This window comes from Perognathus longimembris, chromosome 1, assembly GCF_023159225.1.
Source record: "Perognathus longimembris pacificus isolate PPM17 chromosome 1, ASM2315922v1, whole genome shotgun sequence".
Lineage (NCBI taxonomy): Eukaryota > Metazoa > Chordata > Mammalia > Rodentia > Heteromyidae > Perognathus > Perognathus longimembris.
In genome coordinates, this window is record NC_063161.1 from 63,563,453 (window position 1) to 63,586,790 (window position 23,338).

General features: G+C 40.2%; 1 protein-coding gene across 4 annotated transcripts in view; it reads right to left on the bottom strand.

Moving 5' to 3' along the window:
• Positions 1-23,338, bottom strand: part of Cpne8 (copine 8) — a 272,518-nt gene that overhangs the window by 223,097 nt on the left and 26,083 nt on the right. For all 4 annotated transcript variants that reach the window (XM_048366531.1, XM_048366539.1, XM_048366523.1 and 1 more), the window contains exons 2-3: positions 6,971-7,011; positions 4,865-4,911 (exon numbers count right to left, since the gene is read on the bottom strand). In XM_048366531.1, coding sequence (XP_048222488.1) covers positions 4,865-4,911; positions 6,971-7,011 — 88 coding nt within the window. The remainder of the gene's footprint in view (positions 1-4,864; positions 4,912-6,970; positions 7,012-23,338) is intronic.

Here is a 23,338-nt window from a genome sequence, read left to right on the forward strand (position 1 = left end):
GTGAACTGAACACCTCAGGGGGGGGAAAAGGGGAGGGGGGAGGGGGGTATGAGGGACAAGGCAACAAACAGTACAAGAAATGTATCCAATGCCTAACGTATGAAAATGTAACCTCTCTGTACATCAGTTTTATAAGAAAAAAAAGAAAAAAAAAGAGATGGGTGTTTTAAGAGACTGTGTCCTTTTTACTATATTAATGACATTAACGAGGGGTGGGTTCACTATAGAAGGAGTGGGCTACTTTGATATAGATGAGTGCATGAGTTCTGACCTTCCCCTCCCTCTAACAGCACTCTTCTTGGAGGATACAACATAAAGTCTCTCAGAAGAAGAGGGTTCCCTCAACTTCGATATTGGACTCCTCAGCCTTCAAAAATAGGAAAAATAAAAATAAACAAATTTCTCAGCCAAGAACTGGTGGCTCATGTCTGTAATCCTAGCGACTGTGGAGACTGAGATCTGAAGATTGTGGTTCGAAGCCAGCCCATGCAGGAACGTCCATGAAACTCTTACCTCCAATTAACCACCAGAAAACCAGAAGTGGCACTGTGGCTCTAGAGGTAGAGTGCTAGTTTGAGCAGAAAAGCTTAGGGACAGCATTTTTAGGTCCTGAGTTCAGTCTCAGCACTGGCACAAAAAAAATAAATAAACTTCAGAGCACAGTAGTACTCTATAGAGTGAACTCAAACAGACTACAACAAGTGATATTTTTCCATTTTCTGTTATCACATTCTGCACAATTTTGGGTCCTTATTTCTCAGCACTTTTACCAATTTTGTATTGTTTATATACCATCTTCAGTTGTTTTTTGTTTATTTATTCATTTGTCTATTTGTTTGTTTATCAAGTTAATTATTGGGCTGATCCTGGGGCTTGAACTCAGGTTGGGCACTGTCCTTGAGCTATTTTGCTCAAGGCCAGCACTCAGCCACAGATCCACTTCTGGATTTTTGGTGGCTGATTGGAAATAAGAGTCTTGCAGATTTTCCTGCCCAGGCTGGATTCAAACCATAATCCTCAGATCTTAATCTCCTGAGTAGCTAAGATTCCCATTTGGGTTTTTTTTTTTATTTCTTTTTGTTTTTTTTCAAATATTTATTGTCAAACTGATTCCCATTTGTTAATATTTTCTGATCCAACAAAAAAGAACAAATGTCAGCAAAGTATTCGGTTCTCTCAGTATTTTATCTTAGTAGCATGCCACTTTTTTTTCTATAGTTGGCTCCTTATTTGTCTTTCACTCTGAATCAAATTTACGATGGCAAGTTGTTTTCCATCTATAAAAGCACAATGTCCTGGTTGGGATGAGATGAGAATTATGTGCAAGGCAGCTTAGCACCAGGACCTGGAGCCTTACAACCTAGTTTGAAACCCATTATGTTGATCATGATGGAACAATTTCACTCCAATGACTTAACCTGCCCACACTTCTGATGCTGTGTGTAAAACATGAACTATACCAATACACACTCCATAGCTGTGACACAATAAGGGCTTATTGTGGAAACAAGTATTATATCATTGTTGTAATTATTTTCAACATGCCATGTGAAACTGTACCCTTTTTTTCCCTCTCATATTCCCCTCCTGTGGTTTTATCCCGGCCATCACTGTATCTCATCTGAGTACTCTGGATACTGTATATATGTGTATTAGAATTAGGGAAGGGAAAGGGAATACCAAAATGGAGAGACAAAGGATTCCAAAAGCAATACTTACAAAACTATTTGGTGTAAACCAACTGAACAACTCATGGGAGAGAGAGGGAAAGAGGAAGGGGAGAAGGGGGAAATGAGGGAGGAGGTAACAAATTGAACAAGAAATGTACTCACTGCCTTACATATGAGACTATAAGCACTCTGTATTTCACTTTGACAATAAAGGAAAATATAAATAAATAAAACAAAAACCAAAAAAAAAAAAGTGAGGCCTGGGGAAAGGTCTTTAGGCCACTTAGGCATGCCCTTGCAGAGGATTGTGGGACTACAGCCCCCAAGGAGAGGTCAAATGGGCTTCAGCCGCCCAGGCCTGCAGGGTCAGGGGTGCCTCCTGCCTTGGGATTTCCAGTTCCTGCCACTGTGTCTTCTACATAGTAGATGTTGTGATCTAGGGTTTAGTGTCTGCCAGGCTGGGTTCCACTGTTGCCCTTGATCCTGTCCCCCTCAGTGCCTCCCTGAGGAACAGTACGGCTGACCCACACCTGCCTTCCCACTGGATGGGGGGCACTGGAGGTGACAAGCCCTGAGGCCCTTGGGGAAAGCAGAGATGGCCTGTGGAGCCTGTGTCACACACCCCACACACACATTTCCACCCTAGAATGGCAAGGTAATGGCTCTGAGAGAGCAAAGACCTTGATGGCTCTGAAGCAGGGGAGAGGCATCCCTTCTCGCTGGGGATGACACGAATACATGATTCGACCAGATGCCAAAGCAGCCAAAAATGACCAAAAGGACTGGAACAGAGGGGCCTCTATGAGCCTACAGAGGAGTTATCAACCTCCAAGATCCTTTTCTTTTTCTCTTACACAGAGAAGTCTGTATTCCTCTTCCTCTCTCCCTGTTCTCCCTCTTCTCTACTTCTCCTCTTCCTCCTCCTTTTTCTCCTCCTCCCCCTCCTCCTGTTTTCCCTCCTCATCCCCTCCTTCCTCTTCCTCCTCTTCTTCTCCTACTCTCCCTGTCTTCCTCCTTCTCTTCTTCCTCCTCCTCTTCCTCCTCCTCCTCCTCCTCCTCTTCTTCCTCCTCTTCTCCTACTCTTCCTGTCCTCTTCTTCCTCCTCTTCCCCCTCCTCTTCCTCCTCCTCTTCCTCCTTCTCCTTCTCCTCCTCTTTTCTCCTCCTCCTCTTCTCCCCCATCTTCCTTCCTCTCCTGCCCTATGGCAGGAAAGCAGGTGAATAGGATGTCCTATGGCCTGACAAAGCCCTCAATGTTGGGAGTCTGGGTGGGGGGTTTATATCAATCCACCACTAGCTAAAACACATTGCCTCCATTTCCTCTGGCATCTTACTTTCAAATAAACTTTGCCTCTCCCCACTTTTTCTGCCTCCTAATTCTGTATTTGGTGGAACTCTGCTTCAGAAGTGTCTGCACCTCTTGCTTCCTGTCAAGAAAGCTCTCAACTTCTTACTCTATCTTCCTGTGTCCTTTCCTTCCACTCTTGTCACATTGAGACAACGACGATGAACCCAAACCCTACATAATTAGCATCATTTAGAAGCATGCAGCTTTGGGTGTGATACTTTTTCCTTGTGGGCTCTCAGCTGAGCTTGCCTGGTGTCACAGAGGAGTCTGAACTAGGCATGCTGAGTGATATGGGTTTGGATCCTACAACCCTTAGGGATGATCTGAATATACTTGGCATTGTGAGCTGGGTGTGAAGCTTGGATAACAGGGGCAGAAACACTATAGCTTGGTTTCTTCCCAAGGCTGTTCTCTGTGGTGACACTGTTGGCAGTGGTGGAAATTTTAAAAGGTGGAGGAGCCCAGTGAGAGTTCTTTAGGTCATTGGTTGGGGGAGCAGGGTGCCTTAGCAGGAGATTGTTGGGTCACAGCTGCTTCCAAGATCTCTTTTGCTTTCTGGTGATGAGTTGTGGTGGTTTTCAACACTATAAACACTTTAATATGCTCCCTTGTCAAAACCAACAGAGCCCACCAGTTAGAGATTGTGCTGCTAAAATTTTATATGTAAATCATATTAAGTATTTGCCATAGTTATGGAAAGCCAATCAATGAGTCCATAGAAGAAACTCGAGCTGAGTTGTATACCGAATGTCAATTCATTACCAGGAGATTTAATTTTGCTGATTTTTTTCCCCTCCATTTTTGAGAATAGATGACAATGATCTAGTCTTCACATCTCCCCCAGAATTCACACACATTCCTAAAATAGCTAGCACAAAGGAATCTGTGCCAGCTAATAGCATGTATCTCTCACTAGAGAAATGTAACCATAAACTCTAACCTCATTTAACAATGTACTGCCTTCGTGAGCTAGAACCAGCAATGCTGGGCAGATTGAAATACCATTAATTATAAAATATTCCATCAGTTCCCAGAGATCATGTTTCCATGTGTATGTGAACATAGTCCAGAAAAATAAATAAATTAATATAATATTTCAGCCTCTTCATCATGTGTTCATTAAGTAATGAGTATTTATGTTAGGAAATTGAGCTTCTGCTTTATCCAAACAACTTTCTTCCTGGAGAAATAAAAATAAAAATAAACCAGGTAAAATTTGATATGGAACACCCACTTACAGCCTTTCCATATGAGATTTTTTTAATCAGATACCAACAGGTGACCTCAAAAAATGAGACTAAGTCCACAGAACTCAATTCTCTAAGGCATTGTGTCAAATCATGTCAAATAGATTCAAACCTATTAAATATCACTTTGGCTGATTCAAGTCCAAGTCTCAAGTCTAGAATATTTTGGAGGAAGCTCATGAATAAGTCAAATATTCATAAGCCATCATTGTGTTTCCTCCAAACAAAACTCAAAAGTAACTTTCACAAAACGATAAACTAAATATGTTAAAAAAGTAAAAAAGACTTCAACTTAAATGGGGAGAGTAAGGGTGGGCAAAATCATAATTCTCAATGTACAAATGTGAAAATGGAAGCAGGTAACTTGAAAGGAAGGGTGGGGGTAAAGAGATGGGAGAAAATGCTAAAAAGGGTGATATTGGTCAAGATGCATTATACTCCCAAGTCAACCTGTTAATTGAGACTGCTTTGTATATCTACTGAAAGATAATAAAATAAATAATTTAAAAAATTTAAAGCCTTAACTATATAAAAGAATGTTTCATCTTAAGTTGTAACAGCATCAAGCTCATTTAATTTTTAAAGATTTTTTTTACCTTACCTCTCTCCATTCCTTATTTCCAACTCCTTGCACGTATAAGACACAAACTACAAAAGGTAAAAAAATATATATATATAAATATCTCTTCTAAACATCAAATGTAAATGTATACAATTTCAAATGTCCAAAGGCTACATCATACCTAGTCCGCCTTTTGAAAATAAACTATCATGAAATAGTCATTTTTTTAAAATTACCTTACAGAAGCAGAAAATAAATTAAATTTTGGAAGTTAATTGTGCACATCGAGAATGTTGTACTTGTTCAAGTCTTCATATTACATTATAGATATAGGTAATTTTTAATCATATTTTAACAATTTGAAATATTTGGTATATTAGTAGATATGTCTATTAAAACATATTTCTGAACTCTTCCTAAGAGTTAAACTGTTCAAAACCACCACAAAAGGCACAATGTGGAGCAAATACTATTCTACACTTAATAGTTACAACACCTACACTCAATATTTGTAAATGGGCAAGGAATCCTAAAACCAACAAGGTACTCATGGCTCCTGCCTGCAATCCTAGCTATTCAATAGGCTAAAATACAGAGGATTTTAGTTTGAAGCCAGGCTGCAGTTCTCAAGATTCTATCCTCAATTAACTAGCTAAAAAAGAGTTGGAGGTATGGTCAAAGCAGTAAAGCACCCTCCCACCAAGCATGAATCACTGAGTTCAAAATGCAGTACAGAAAGAAGGAAGGGAAAGAGGGAGGGAGGGAGGGAGGGAGGGAGGGAGGGAGGGAGGAAGGGAGGGAGGGAGGGAGGGAAGGAGGGAGGGAAGGAGGGGAAAGAGAAAGAAAGAAACCCTACAAATCAAGAAAGCAAGTCCATGAGAAGGGAATCCGGAATTTTACACAAAGATTTAGGGATAAAAGTTTCATCCACATATCAAATGAACCCCAAGAGTCTTTAACCCATCAATTGCTGTTTCTTTTCCTAAATAACCACAAGAATCTTCTAGAATCTAACCAAGATTTTCACTTGGTAATAAAACCACATTTGTAGAAATAAAGAACTGTTGGATACCAATTATTAGTTTTTGGATATTTGGAATTAATTTATACAATTAGTTGATTTATACTTTAATGGCTATATACTTAATTCTGTTGTTTTCTCATGCAAATTACCCTTTTCATTTTACGGGGTATTCCCAGTTTCCAATATCCCTAATTGAGAATCAAAAAATTTAGTTCATACATGCCTTTATATACTACTTGTATGCTTTCACTGTGTATTGATTACTGTTGCTATTATTTTGTTGATACTAGGGTTTGAACTCAAGCTATGTACTTGCTGAGCTGGTGCTCACTGGTGCGCTATCACTTAAGCCATTCCTCCAGCAGTGTGTTTTGCTGATTACTATTTTTTTGTGTTGGTACTGGGGCTTGAACTCAGGTATGATGCTGTGGCTTAGTTTTTTGCCCTCAAAACTGGTGCTCTACCAAGTGAGTCATCATGACTCCACTTCCAGCTTTTTGCTGGTTAATTGGAGATAACAGTTTTTTTTTTGTTTTTTTTTTAGATTTGTCTGTCTGGGCTGGCTTCTAAATACGATCCTCGGATCTTGATCTCCTTTGTAGTTAAGATAACAGGCGTAAGTCACTGAGGCTTGGCTGCTGGTTATTTTTGAGATGAGGCCTTTGGAGCCTTTCTGCCCAGGCAGCAAAGGGACACCAACTATCAGCCTCCAGAGTATTTAGGTGTGAGCCATGGGCACCCAGCTTATTTTTATTTATTTTTTTAAGGAAAATATGCAACTGTATGACTAAATCACTTCAAATTATGACCCCTGGCAGTTATTTTTAAATGACATTTCTAGTCTATGTCCATATCATGAGGTTGTAATAACAAAAAACCTGCCCCTACATTAGAGTCATTTGCATTTTCATCCCAATCTCAAAGTGCCAAGTGGCTTCCTCGTTAGTCACAGTTCTGACCAGATAGAAGAGCCATCAGGAAATGAGACCTTCCCCTTCCCTCTGATTTCCTAGGATTTAAGACAAATGCATAGAAAACACTGATTATTTTCCTACAAATTTTGCAAAATCAAGTAAGTAAAATAAGTAGATTGTTTCCAAAAGCAAATAATATATACTTACTTGGATCTGATTTAGAAAATGTATCTCTATCGAGAAGATTTCTGTTGAATAAATCAAAACAAAAAGCACTGTTAGATGTGATAGAAAACTAAAACATTTATATATGTATATAAATATATAAAATATGTACACATACATGTCCATTAACATATGCATAGATAACTAATTTTTTTTAACTGCTGAAGTTAGATCTGTTCTGATTCACTAGCCCACAAGAAGCTCTGTGGGATGGCCACAAATCTCCCCAGCCTTGCACTGAAGTGAGCCAGAACTACAACTTTCCATGTTCTAACATGTGCTAGCTCTTTGGAAGAACAAATTGGCTTTAGGTTTCTTTTTAATTCTTCATTAAGCATATTTAGATATGCAGAAGTGCTTCCTGCTTGTCATCACTAATATAAAAAATGATTTGGGATTTAGAGCCAATAATCACATCTTCATACATAAACTAGAGAAAGAAGTATCATCAATTGCCAGTTGTGTTATGTCAGCCCTAAGGAGTTTTAGATTGCCATTGGAGTTTGAGAATTTAAAATGAATACACAGTCTATGTTTACATATTTTTTTCAGAGAAAGGAAATAGTAAACAAGTATACAAGGCTATTGCTAGTGCCTCTTAACACTTTTTACACATATTTCTGAAAATGTAGAAAATCAGAGTAGATACCAATGCTACTGATGTACCAGAAACTATATCTCAACTGTGATAATGCAGTCCTCTATTTAATCCTCATGAGAGAAACATTGGAGCTGGGTGGCAGAGGCTCATTCCTGTAATCCTAGCTTCTCAGGAGGCTGAGCTCTGAGGATCATGGTTCAAAGCCAGTCTGGGCAAGAAAGTCCATGAGACTCTTCACTCCAATTAAACAGGGGAAAAAAGCCAGTGGAGGTGTAGCTCCAGTGGTAGAACACCAGCCATGAGCAAATAAATCAAGCAAGAACTTGAGGACCTGAGTTCAAGCCTTACTACTGTCATGCCAAAAAATAAGATGAAAAACACTAAGTAATCATTTAAAAATGTTTAGTGTGTTCTGACTAATAAGTCAGGCAATTATTAGAAAAAATTTCTTCTGAGAATAACTTCTTTTTAAAACTGCTCATTCGAAGCATACTTTGAAAAAAGAAAAAGAAAAGGAAGTTGGGTTATTTAAGGAGATAACTTTCAGGCTTTCAAAATTTAAATCTGAGCATGGCATTCACCTCTACAACATGTAATAAAAAATCCCATGCAATCAGCTGTCTTTACCAAAATACCTGCTCTTGTTCATTTATGACTATCTCCCCTGGTAATTGAGTACATCTGCCTTTTTCCCTATTAATTGACGTCCTAATTTAGGTTCTCAAAAGGGAACACTTTCATTCAATCATTATACACCAAGAATATAAAACAAACCCAACAGAACTGTGGGGACTGCTTTCTCTGCTCCTGCTCAAATGCTTATTCCTTTCTCTCTTATTACCCTCGTATCGTCCTCTCCCCCAATCCTCGGCCTGCAGGTCTGTCAGGGTGAGAAGTAGGGGCGTCTCCGTCCTGGCGTGCGCGCGACCCGCGTGGCAATGTGACCGTTTTCCTACCTACGTACATAGACCACGGAGTCAGCTTCTGAGAGCGAACTAACTTTATTGAGAAAGGGACAAGGGTAGATGATCCGGGGGAAGGGGGTTGGCCAGGATTCCCATAGGCCAAAAGGCTGTCACTTGACCTCCAAGGGGCTGGTCACTTGACCTCCAAGGGGCTACGTCACTCTGAGCGCGCCAAACCAGGGCGGGGCTGGTAGGCGCCAGGCTGGCTGCCAGCTAAGTCGGGGATCTCTTTGCCCGACTGGTTTCTCTGGATTCCAATGTATAGAGGATGGAAAGGCCGCATTCCCCAGCTGGGGGAGGTGCCTCAGGCCCCTTCCATCTAGGGGGGAAGATGGACCCCAACACAGAACTATGCAGCACAGATCAGAAAATGAGATCATGTCTTGAAATATTCCCAGAAAGAAAACATCAGACCCTTCCTTCCTTCCTTCCTTCCTTCCTTCCTTCCTTCCTTCCTTCCTTCCTTCCTTTTTGAGCCAGTAGTGGAGTTTGAACTCAGGGCTAGGTGCTGTCCCTTAGCTTATTTCCTCAAAACTGGCACTCTAGTACTTGAGCCACAGTTCCACTGCCACCTTTCTAGTGATTGGTTAAAGATAAAAGTCTCACAGACTTTCTTCCCTGGGCTGGCTTTGAACCTCTATCCTCTCATCTCAGCTTCCTGAGTAGCTAGGATTACAGACATGAGCCACCAGCACCCACGCTATAGTCATATTTATATTTGAAATTAAGCCCTATTAAAACAACCATTAAGTCAGAAATCAAATCAAAATTATCCTCTCTTTCTCTATGCAGACACTATGATGCCAGAAACCATTGGCAAACTGTAAATTAAAACATTTCAGGGCTGGGAATATGGCCTAGTGGTAGAGTGCTTGCCTCATATGCATGAAGCCCTGAGTTGGATTCCTCAGCACCACATATATGGAAAAAGCCAGAAGTGGTGCTGTGGCTCAAGTGGTAGAGTGCTAGCCTTGAGCAAAAGAAGCCAGGGACAGTGCTCAGGCCCTGAGTCCAAGCCCCAGGACTGGCAAAAAAAAAAAAAAAGAATTAAAAACATTTGAGAAATTCTCGATATTACATTTACAATGGTAATTTTCCACTTAAATGGACATGCTCTTTCAGTAGCTCTTTCTTTTGCTCACTAGACATTATTAGCAAATCTCAATTAAACTCTTCCTTTCAGAGTGCATTAAAAAAATCAAGAGTTAATGCAAAATATATACATATTTTCAAGAAACACAATTCAGTGCCCTAGTACAATATGCATAAGTATTTATACATGTATCCATATTAATATGTATATATGTGTATATGTTTCAAAAAATAAAATTCAGAGCCCAAACTATACAAAAACTACAATTCCTAGTTGCAAATATAAAGGGATTTTATCAATAATAGACAAAGTCTTATATTCTTCATCACAGATTGTACACGTGACAGTGCTTGGCTCAGTCATTGTGATATGTAAACATCAGGAAGTATCAGAAACACAACAAACAAAAAATGTTTTTATGAAGAGAAATAAAATTCCACAAGCACCTCATCATGTCCCTCCTGAGATTAGAAATTTGACTTTGCTGGTCCTCAGTGGCTTATGCCTGTAATCCTAGCTACTCAGGAGGATCTGAGGATCATGGTTTGAAGCCATCCAGGGCAGGAAAGTCCATGAGACTCTTGTTTCAACCATCAGAAAAGCCGGAAGTAGAGCTTTGACTCAAGTAGTAGAGTGCTAGCTTTGAGAAACAAAGGGCTAGGGACAGTGCCCAAGCCTTGAGTTCAAGCCCCAGGACTGGCAGAGAAAGAAAGAAAGAAAAGAGAGAAGAAGGAAGGAAAGAAAGGAGGGAGGAAGGGGGGAAGGAGGAAGGAAGGAGAAAGAAAAGAAAGAGAGAGACGGAGAGAAAGAAAGAAAGAAGAAAGAAAAATTTAACTTTGCAATTTTGCTTGACAAGACATGTCTTCTTTGGTTACACAAATAATAATAGAGTTGCCCTGATTCCATGTGATTCTCTTAAGGGGAAAGTATTATGCCTCAAGCATTTATAATTTTAAAAATTTAGAGAGAACAAATAGGCCATCCATATTAATGAGAAAGCCTTTTGATAACTGCAGAAGCCTGGCTAAGGTTCTGAGCACATGAGTGAATGAAGGGGCACACCCAGCCCTGGGCAGAGCAACTGAATGATACCAGTCCTTCTGCCGCACTCTCTGCCCTTTACCAAGCACCACACAGTCTGAAGAAGTGCTGAAGAAACAACTGATTTTCCTCTAAGTGCTGGAAATGTGGGAGATCTCCAGTTGGGCTCACTTGAGCCAGGGGAGTCCAAAATGAAGTCCTATTCAGGGACTCATATGTAAGGAGATGGTGTTTGCAGAATGAAGAAAAAAAAGAAAGAAAGAAAGAAAGAGAGGCCAAATGTAGCTGTAACTAGTAGTTAAAAACACCTTTATTTTTAGCTGGCCACACATGGTTCATGCCTGTAATCCCAGCTACTCATGAGGCTGGGATCTGAAGATCATGGTTCAAAGCCAATTAACCACCAAAAAACTGGAAGTGGTGCTGTGGCTCAAGTGGTAGAGGGCTAGCCTTGAGAGAAAAACCTCAGGGACAGGGCCCAGGTTCAAACCCCAGTACAGGTGCAAAACAAAATAACAAAAACAAATAAATACTTTATGAAATGTTTAGATGGAAAAGTGTGTGTCATTACTGACCTGAGGCAGCATATTTAAATTTTTATGCCTACCATTTTATAACACAATGTAAAAATTCTGAGTGTTATTGGTCATACTAGTTTGCTAATCTGGATACAGCCTAAACAAAGAAAAGAACAAATACTTGGAGGGAAAGAAAACCTGCTGAAGAAATGCAGTGTGCATTAGAAATATTGCCAGAGGAAATGCCTAATAAAATCACCAGAGAATCACCTAAGTTATTACAGTAAGCGCTCATCCTCAAATTTCAATTAAAATGCCTGGTGTCTAAGATTCAGAGGAAAGCTGGTCACCAGCGGCCCACACCTGCAATCTTCTCACTCTGGACACTGAGATCTGAGGATCACAGTTTAAAGCCAGCCCAGGCAGATCAAGCTAAGAAAGAACAACTTCTTAAAAAATTATTCTTCTTAAAAAAGTTATTATTAAGGTGATATACAGAGGGGTTACCTTTTCATAAGTAGGTAATGCCTTATACCCATTGGTATAAAAATACCTTTGTTTTCTGTCAGACAGATTTAAATACACACACGTGCGTGTGCACACGTGCACGCGCGCGGACAAGGACACTGACAGTCTATGAGCCACATTTTGGAATCAAAGACCCCCTTCTAGTCCCCTGCAGCAGACGGGGCTCCAGCCATCGCCCTCATGACAATGGCCAGTGGCACATTTTCCAGGGCTGACAGAACTCCGGGCTCCAAGGCGGCCAGCACACGCGCCAAGATGGAGGTATGGACGGCACGCTTGTATGGACATCTTCCTGTGTCAGGATCTCACACGTGCTGGAGACCCACATCTTTGCGGCACACAGCCTCTTCTACTGGACATCGGGGGCTCGTGCCTGGGATGCTAGTAGCTACTGAGGAGGCAAGGATCAGAAGACGTGGTTCAAAGCCAGCCCAGGCAGGGAAGTCTGTGAGAATCTTATACACAGCCCCAAAAGAGCTGGCGGCCGAGGCTCAAGCAGTAGCTTTGAGCACCAGCTTTGAGTAAAACAAGCCCAAGGCCAGCGCTCAGACCCTGAGTTCGAGCCCCAAGACAACACGAACATAAAATAAAATAACAGCAATTTGGACTTTGGTGAAAATTGACACAAGGTTAATGATTTTCCTTGGGGTGTTAGTGCAGGCTCTGAATCACAGACCACTTAACCAGGCCTCTCCAAACCTGCCTGCCTCGGCGATTTCAGGCGGGGCGCAGGCTGGCATACAAGCCTGGCCTGCCAGCGCCCAGCCAGAGCCCAGCCAGCGCTGGCAAGGACTCACTTTCGTTGCGGTGGGCGGCTCCATGCCTGTAAGTAGGGCAGAAGGCAAAAGCAGCATTTGGAGCCTTTGCCCTAATAAGTAAACTATTAAATGAAAAAAATGGGAAAGCAAGGTCACTGAAAACAGGAAAAGATATGTGTCACTAGCCATTCCCAGGCCTTTATAAAGCATTGCATTATTTCACTGACTTGAATTAGGGAGTTATATTTAAATATATAAATATATATAGTGTTTGTATAAGTATACATGTAGAATGCATATTTATTTAATATTGTCTAAATATATAGGATATGACATATAATAAATGTATTTATTAAATAGCATATAAATTCTATACTTATTTATATACTTATATATTTATAAATATATCTTTATAATTTATATATTTTATATTATATAGTATTTATATAATATTTACAGTACTTATATGTGTTTATGTATAGTGTTTCATATATTATATAATATTTATATATATTTATGCATCGTGTTTATATATTTATATTTATTTTTATAAATATATTATACCTATATAATGTCTATAAATGTAGTATTGATGTACTATTTATATATAAAAGTACACATTTACATGTATTTACAGATAAATACATAAATATATTTATATGTATTTATATATCTCACATATGTATCCTATATATCACATTTCATACATATTATATCACCCATATATCATATTTATCACAGAAATGCCATATTTGTATGTCATGCATATGTCCTATAATTCACATATATTCACATACATCGTGTGTGTGTGTGTGTGTGTGTGTGTGTGCATGTGTGTGTCATTCCTAGGGCAGTCTTCCTTGGCATTTTTTTTCTCAAGGCCAGTGCTCAACCACTTTGAGCCACAGTTCCACTTCTGGCTTTCTGGTGGTTAATTGGAGATAACATTCTCATAGATGTGTCTGCCTGGGCTGACTTCAAAACAGGATCCTCAGATCTCAGCTTCCTGTGTAGCTAGGATTACATGTGTAAGCCACCTATGCCTGATTTTATATGTTTTCTTAAATGCATTAAATGGCTTTGAGAGCTTTTTATGTGTAAATGCAAAAACTTCAAAACATTTTTCATTCGAATGACAGAAATAGTACTCAATGAATTTGACTGCCTCATTTGATTCTTTCTGACTTATTTATTCATTCTTTTAGTATATTCATTGAACAAATTCACCTGGACATTAAGCATATATACATATAAGGAAAAAAGACTTGTTTTTCCAAAATTACAATTGGCGTAGAAGAAGGTAAACGATTGTACAGGGCCAAAAAATAGGCTTAGAAACTAATAATAATAATGATTTGCGATTGAAAGTTAAAGAAAATAAAAATCTAAACTATCAAGTACTTCAGACAGGTGGGGTCACTGGAAACTGTTTAATGAGATTATTTGGCCTCCAAGAAAGTAAGAAAATCTGTTCCCTTTGCAGACTTAACACACTGGATCCAATTAAGAATGACAGATACTACTCAACAGTGGGAATAAAAGAATCTTCAAGTTAACCTTTTAGGCTTTGGTTGCTGGGATTTTTTTTGGCTGAAATTGGTTAATACTGTCCAGTTGAATGGTCTGAAAGGAAAATGCAGTTCTAACCTTTGCCAAGGAAAATGAGGGAAAGATTAATTAGCAGTGCAAGTTTTATATTTTTTTAGTCTTCAACTATGATTGATACTCTTGGGTGTTACCTAAAAAAGAAGCCATGTTTTTGTCAGAGCCCAGAGATAAACAGAAGCTGGACACTAGTGGCTCACATCTGTAATCCCAGCTACTCATGAGGCTGACATCTGAGGGTCGCAGTTCCAAGCCAGTCTAGGCAGGAAAATCTATGAGATGCTTATTTCCAGTCAACCACCAAAAAGTCACAAGTAGAAGTGTGGCTCAAGTGGTAGAGCACTAGCCTTGATTTTTAAAAAAGCAAAACTAAGAGACAATGCCCAGGGCCTGAGATCAAGCACCAGTACCAGTACCAAAATAAAAACAAAAACATAGGATGCATTTGAGGTGATGCAGATTTTCAGGAGAAAAATAAAAGTACAGAGTACAATCCTTGAAGTTAGCATGTGTAATTAAAAGAAAAGAAGAAGAAAACACTGACAGAACAGAATATGGGTATCCTTGAAACCCAAAACTCAGGTTCAAAACGAAGCTCATTATCTTTCCATAGTATCTATCCCAGTAAATGGCAGTTGTGGAAGCCAAAATAATATGGGCAGCCAGCATGACGGTTCTAATCCCAGAAGCAGTAAGCATAGCCTTATGTGGGAAGAAGGACTTTACAGATAGGATTGAACTGTGCATCTCAATTTGAGGACATGGTGTAAATCCTCTGAGTAGGGCATAAATGTTCTTCCACAACTCCTTAAGGAGGAAGAATCAGGAAAGACTGATTGCCAGAAAAGGAGCTGAAATGACTGCTCCACCTAACAAGCACAGACAGGTTTGGAGATTCTGGCCTTGAAGACCAGTGTGATGCGGCCACAAGCCAAGGAATACTAGCAGCCACTCCACATTGGAAAGGGCAAACAAGGGAATTCTCCAATACAGCAAACTGCACAATGCCTCCATTTCAGCTCAGTGACTTTGAATTGGGAATTCTGGCCTCTAGAAGGGCAAAATGAAACTTTCATTGCTGGAAACCCACAAACCCAAGTGTTTCTTACAACAGCCCAAGAAAGCCAACATAGCCAGCAGTACTGTCCATCCTCTGTTAACAAGATTTCCCTCCTGGAGGAGCAGGGTCCCTTTCCCCTTTCTTTGTCCCTCAACTCTAAAACTTCTACTGTCTTGGCACTGCTTCCAAGTTCCAGCTCTTCCATTCTTCCTGATTCTCGTCTGTAGAAATCCTAACATCAGACACATAGCAGTAAACAGCTGCCATAGACTTACTTCAAACCAGGTGGCCCAGGGTACTTCTACCCATCTACTTTATCTAGATTTCACCCTTTTGTTATGCCTTCAGCCTGTCTCTGCCTCTTCCTTCAGCACCTACCTTCTAGCCACAACACCTCTACCAGACATTTTTCTCACCCATGTTTTTCAACCTCTCCAGGTAGCAATCTCTGCAGATCTGTAGAACTCACTCACAGCTCTTCTGTGGCCCCAGCAGATCAAAGAGAATCTGTGTCACCAGTTTCACACTTAGGTCTCTAATCCTTCCAGGTCTTTATCCCTTGTCATAATCCTAAAAAAAAAAAATCAGCTGTTGCCAGGTACCTATAATCCTCAGGCTTATAATCCTAGCTACTCATGAGGCTGAGATCTGAGGATAATAGTTTGAAGCCAGCCAGGCCAGAAAAGTCTGTGAGACTAATATCTCCAAGGCACTTCCAAAGAGTTGGAAGTGGAGCTGTGGCACGCACACACACACACACAAACACACACTCACACACAGAGCAATTATTTGCAATCCCTGTTTTCTGGATGACATCGTAAGATTCACAGAGGCTACATAAACTGGTGAAAGTTCCAGAAATAATGTGTCAGAAAATAATGTGATTTTTAATTGTGTTTTTGATGTGCTGTCTTCGCTCTGTCAATGGACTACTTCTTAGACAGTGAGCACAATGAAATTCTCTGCAAATGATGCCATTATCTACCATCATTTCAGAAGTTTAAGGGAATAGATATAAAATAAAGATGAAAGGTAGCATTAGAAATAGAAAAATTAAATTATCTTGGAGAAAATTTAATTGTGCATGTGCAGAAAATAAAAAGGCAATTAACAAGGCAGATATGGAGGGCTTATGTGTGTGAGCCTTCCTACTCAGGAGGCTGAGATCTAGAATGCAGAAAACTCCATGAGATGTCCTTTCTAATTAGCCAGCAAAAAGCAGGGCTAGAAATGTGGCTCAAATGGTAAAGCAACAGCTGAGCAAGCTCAAAGTTCCTTGAAGTCAGCATTTCTTTAATTAATTTTTAAAAATTAACTACTAGCAGCTTTTAAAAATCAACAAAATGTAAAAAATTAACTAGTAAAAGCTTTTTGAAATCAATAGGCTAATTTAGGAAGGTGATCAAAGTAGGATGAATATATAAAGGTCAATAACTTTCCTAGTTGTCTACTATTACTTGTTTAATCCAATTTAGACTTTTGGTAATTATCTGTTCCCTGATAATTAATTAGCTGCTGACATATGAAAGCTGGATCTCTATGCTTCACTGTAACCTAACTTCCATATTGTGGGTAAGCAAACCTGACTCTGTGTAACTGAGAGACATTCTCTGCTGGCAACAGACATTCTGAACAGTGCCTCCGAGCAGGTGTGACAACATCCTGCCATTATGTGTCTGATTTTCTGGTGAGATCAGTACAGAGAATTCCTACAGCATAAGGGGATCTTCAGTCCACACACCCACTCTAATCACACAATCATGGGACCCACCTGCTCCTTCTGCCCATAGCGTCACATGCTATGCAATGCATTTCCATCACCAACAAAACCTACAGCCAACAGTGGTCCCATGAGTTTATACTGGGGCATAGAAACTTCTATCTTCACTCAAGGCTGGGGCTCTACCACTTGATCCACAGCTCCACTTACCTTTTTTTTTTTTGCTGATCAATTGGGGCTAAGAATGGTACAAACTTTCCTGCCTGTTCTGGCTTTGAACTATGATCCTCAGATCTCAGCTTCTTTTTTTTTTTTTGGCCAGTCCTGGGCCTTGGACTCAGGGCCTGAGCACTGTCCCTGGCTTCTTCCCGCTCAAGGCTAGCACTCTGCCACTTGAGCCACAGCGCGGCTTCTGGCCGTTTTCTGTATATGTGGTGCTGGGGAATCGAACCTAGGGCCTCGTGTATCCGAGGCAGGCACTCTTGCCACTAGGCTATATCCCCAGCCCCTGATCTCAGCTTCTTGAGTAGCTAGAATGTCAGGTATAAGCCACCAGTACCTGGCACTTGACTCCTTATTCTTGCCAAGTAATATTCCATTGCACATCTGTTGCACATGCTCTGGATCAGTGGATAGACAGTCCAGTTGTTCCAACTTCTTGGCTCCTGGGAATAATTTTAGCTTTCATGCATGTATCCAAGTTCTTCCAGACATGAGGATTTGCTTCTGTTTACTAGACACCTGGCAATGGAGTGGAATTGTGACAGAATTGCTGGGGCTGGAGAAAATGCCACTTAAAGCCAGCAATTCTTTAAAATTGTTGTTTCTATCTGTCTGGTCTATCTAATGGCTTGCACTTGGGGCCTCACACTTTTGCTTCGCTTTTTCTTTTTCTTTTTTTTTTTTTCAGTCAAAGCTGATGCTGTACAACTTGAGCCATATCTGCACTTCTGGTTGTTAGCTGGTTAATAACAGAAAAGATCCTCAAGAACTCTCCTGTCTGGGCTGGCTCTGAACCACAATCCTCATATCTCAGCTTCCAGAGTAGCTAGGATTACAGGTGGGAGCCACTGGTGGCTGGCAATGATTTTTTTTTAATTTGTAGATTTAGAGAGTTTTCTCTATCTTCACAATTGATCCATCGCTTTCCAGCTATTTCGGTGAAGTGCCAATACACAAATAAGTGTATCTTGTTAAATAACAGGGATTTTCAAAGTGTTTTATTGATGTCATAACACACAGCCCTCACACAGCCCTAGGACAAAGGGCTAGTCCCATTTATGAACAAAAAGCACGACGACTCAATAACTTCGTGGCATTCTCCTGGCTGGTGATGAATGGAGCAATACTATAAGACCATGTGTTCTAGTTCTCAATTTTTGCCCAGGCTCCATAATACATTTCAATAATTATATGATAACACTTGAGATTATGCATCATCATTTTCTCCAATCCTTCTTCCTGTCTATTCTACAAGCAGGAAACATTATTTAAACTCAAAGCAACTACTAAATTGTCAAGGAGCTTCCACACATTTCATACAATTCAGCTAGAATGGTTGTCTGTCAGGATCTACTGAATGAAATATGATTGGTCCAAGAAACAAGTGATGAAAACTGATTGGTTCACATATCACCATGGCAGTGGAAGCTGAGGGCAATGTTGACCCTTTGCCCAGTATCAGCTCAGATGCTTCTGTTTTCAAGGACTCACAAAATATGTTGAGTACAGCAATAGGTTTACTAACTTTTTTATTAGGGGTGTGTGTGTGTGTGTGTGTGTGTGTGTGTGTGTGTGTGTGTGTGTGTGCTCATAGTACTCAGGGCCTGGACACTGTTAGATCCAGTTCCAGTATTGGGGTTGTTTTGTTTTATTTGAGAGGTGGGGAGGGCGGGGAGTAGGTGTAGGTGTTAATTGGAGATACAAGTTTCATGGACTTTCCTGGAGGGGCAGGCTTCAAATTTCAATCCTTAGATTTCAGCCTCCTGAGTAGCTAGGATTTATAGGCATGAGCCACATGCCCAGCTATTTATCTATTAGCAGTTGAACAATGAGTTGCTCCAATAAGAAACATCATGCATATTCAAGTTCAGCATGCTAGCATTTCAAAACAAAACATTTATCTACAAATTTCCTTGCCTTGATTGTCATCAGGACTCATTAATCAACACAAATGTAGTACCAATGAGAATAAAAATATAACCAGGAAGATAAGAATGGAACAGCAAGATGCCTTTTTTTTCTCTTCCAGGATTTAAAAAATATCTTCTGTAATTTGTTTGAATAAACCAAATGGCATCTACCAGTAATCAAAGCCCTTTACACCAACCAAAAGCATTCAATCAGAATTAATCTGATATGAGACTTTGCATGTAAACAGAAAAAAAAACAGCTAAGATAAAAAGACTAACAACTTCCTAATATTCCCTATCCCTCCTCCCCACAGCTGATTACACGACAGATGTCATGTTCCTGCTCAAAAGTACATCTTCTAGGTAAAATAAGCAAATAAACAGATGAAAACAAAAACTCAGAGGCAACTGCGAACAACAAGCTACATGCAACTCTACCAATGCTAAAGAAAGAACTGAGTAAAACAGTCCTTACTGCTTGACTGGTCATGTCTCACTATACATACTGTTGAATTTTAAACTTTTATACTCAATTTTTATGCCAGTCCTTGGGCCTGAACTCAGGCCCTGAGCACTCTCCCTGAGATTCTGAGCCACAGCTCCATTTCTAGCTTTTTCTGAGTAGTTTGTTGAAGATAAGAGTCTCAACTTTCTTGTCTGGCTTTGAACCCTGATCCTCAGATCTCAGCCTCATGAGTGGCTAGGATTAGAGGCGTGGGCCTTTATATCCCTTCCATTTATGGTTTCTCTTCATCTGGGAAACTCTCTCTCCTTTCCTTTGTGCAACACTACCCTAACTAAGTCAGTACTCAGCATTGTTTACATGCCACAAGACACTAGAAGGTATGGAGAAAGAGCAAAAGTCTGTGATGAAACATAGTTGATATCCTAAGGGAGTTTATACTTCAACATTTTTCTGCTCCTCTTTCAGATCTTTATTCAACAAACACCAAGCTACTGAGAGTGCCAGAGAAAAGGATTTGGTGTTGAGACCGTGCTTACAAACACATGGGCTGGCTACTAAGGGTACAGTAAGAGGTGGAATGTTTGTAATAAAATAGTGAGTACAACTACCGAAAGAAAATGATAAAAACTTTAAAAAATGAATTAGAGAAATGGGTGGCTGGTTCAATGTGAGGGCTTACTCAGAGTTCATGATAAGAGGGTGGCTTAAAACTATCAGCAAGTGCCATCTGTGAGGCAGGAATGGAAAGAACAATTTTCTGTGGATTCCAGTGGCCCACATCTGTCATACGAGCTACTCAGGAGGCTAAGAACAGAGGATTGTGATTCCAAGGCAGCCTGGAAAGGAAACTGCATGAGAATCTTATCTCCAATTAACCATCAGAAAACCAGAAATAGAACTGTGGCTCAAATGTTATGCCTCTAGCTTTATGCAAAAATTGCTCAGAGGGCTGGGGATATAGCCTAGTGGCAAGAGTGCCTGCCTCGGATACACGAGGCCCTAGGTTCGATTCCCCAGCACCACATATACAGAAAATGGCCAGAAACGGCACTGTGGCTCAAGTGGCAGAGTGCTAGCCTTGAGCGGGAAGAAGCCAGGGACAGTGCTCGGGCCCTGAGTCCAAGGCCCAGGACTGGCCAAAAAAAAAAAATTGCTCAGAGATAGCACCCTGGTCCTGAGTTCAAGTATCGGGACTAGTACAAAAATAAATGAAAATAAACAAATAAAATAATTGCTCATAAACTTAAATTACAGGAAAGGCAGACATTTATTGTTATCAAACAGTGTTTCTAAGATGGTCAAAGCCCACTAACAATTCCTTTTGAAAAAGAAAGCTACAAGAGTATCAGTATCAGTGTCCCACTGGGAGAATACTGAGTAAAATGAGGACTTTTGAAATAGCAAGGGGTTATCATATTATAATCAACTAGAATATATATATATATACATATATATATATATATATATATGATCAACTGGAATATATCATCGTGTGTGTGTGTACCAGTGCTTTAATTGCTCAGGCTGGCTGTGAACAGCAATCCTTGATCTCAGCCTCCTGAGTAGCAGGGATTAAAGGCATGAGCCATCAGTACCAAGCTAAACCCAGGGGTCTTACACTACCTCTTTACTGAAATATGACAGAAGGGGGGGAAAATGACACTACGAAAGTGTCATACCAATGACAAAAGTGAGTGGCGTCAACAAATATTGAGTTGGAAAAGCAATCATCTTTGAAGTGTTTGTTTGAAAGTTGTCTCAAATTCAAATTATCTTATTTAATTTATCATGTAGGTTGAGCACAGTGGCTCACACCTGAAATCCCAGCTACTCGGGAGATCAGAAAGGACACAAATTTCAGGTGAATGTGGGCCAAAAGTTGGCAAGACCCTATTTGAACCAATAAAAAGCTGAGTATGGTGGTAAACTCCTGACATCCCAGCTATACAGGAGACATAACTAGAGGGCCCTGGTCCAGGTTGGCCTAGGCATAAAGGTGAGACCTTATTTGAAAAAGATATAAAGCAAAACAGACTGGCAGTAGGGTTCAAGCAGTAGAGAGCACCAGGCCCCGTGTTCAAACCATATTTACTACCAAAAACAAATCATCATAATAAAAATAAAAATCAATTACCACAAACAAGAAAAGTTCATTAATAATTTAACCTTTTGTCTCCATTTCCAACTTCTACAAGGAGGCTTTGAATGGAACCACTGGCATAAAAAAAAAATCAGTTGTAATCACCTTTCTAACATCTCTGCTTCCACAATTAATTGGAAAGTGGAGATCGCAAAGAAAATCAGATATCAAGTTAAATCCAAAATAGTTGTAGGTAATTTAGATATATTATAAAATAAAGTGGTTATTCTGGTCCTCAATATCTCTCAGTCTTCCTTCCTTGCTCTCTCCCTTCCTCATTCTGTATCCCTCCTTCTCTTTGTTTCTGTCCATCTCTTTCTCTTTTTTCTTTCTGCCTCTCTCTCCCTCTCTTGTTCTGTTTTTCATTCATTTTCTCATTCTGTATTCTCTATCTCTCACACACACACACACACACACACACACACACACACACACACAACTCTTTTGCTTATAGCTACAAAACACAAGAACCTACTATAGACATTAAAGAATGACCGAGTTGTGTTCAATTCCCTCGGAAACCCAAACCTGCATGGCAGAAGCGTCCTGTTGCTGAGGTTTGTAGGACTCTCCAAAGAGTTACACACAGAGACAGAATGCAAAAAACAAGACTCTGCAGGCCCTAAAGAACAATTTCATTTCTCCAAATAATTATGCAGCCACTATGAGGCTAACAAGGCTAAGAAATGTGTTCATTCCAAATAGTTATGGCAATTAGAATCGTATCTCAGGCTCATTACACCCTCTGACATTTGAAATCATTCTTAATAAAATTAATGTGCCACTTGCTTCTTATCTCACACATATATATGAAGAGAGAGAAAGGGAAGGCAGGAAAGAGAAGCTAATTAGCAAGGTTAAAAAATACTGACTTTTATGATGCTAAGTGAAATGAACTCCAGGTTATGGAAATGATTGTTATATCACTGTTGTAACTACTTTCAACATGCTATGTGTAACCGTACCTTCTATTATTGATGATCTTCTTGTATCCCCTTCCTGTGGTTGTACCTGCACTATCTCTATCTTATCTGAGTACATTGTGAAGTGCCAGACTTTGAAGTCAGGCCCCATTTTACCATGTGAACCCCATTTTACCACGTGAACCCCATTTTAGAATCGAACCCTGAGCCAATCAGATTTGTACCTGTATCCTAATCTTGCTTGCTTGAACACCTGATTGTTGTTACTTTGTTCTTTGCCTTTATAAGCCCTGTGTAATCACAGCTCGAGGCTCCCTCCTAACCTCCGCTGTGTGGGTGGGTAGGACAAGGCCCGAGTTGCAGCTCGCTTAAATAAAGCCTTGCCTTGCTTTTGCATTTCGGAATGTCTGGGTCTCGGTGGTCTTCTTGGTGGTGGTTTCGCGACTTGGCACAACAATTGGAAACCATGTATAGTAGTATTAGAACTAGGAAACTGAAAGGGAATACTAAAATCGAGAGACACAGGGTAAAAAAGACAAACGACTACAAAAGCAATACTTGCAAAACTGTTTGGTGTAAATGAACTGAACAATTCTTGTGGGGGAAGGGAAAGGGGGAGGGGGAGGGGGAGGGGGGGAATGAGGGAAGAGGTAACAAACAGTAAAAGAAATGCATCCAATGCCTAATGTATGAAACTGTAACCTCTCTGTACATCAGTTTGAAAATTAAAAAAAAAAAAAAACTGTGCAACTAATGGGGGGGAGGAACATGGGGAAGGGAGAAGGCGGGGGAGGGGGGAA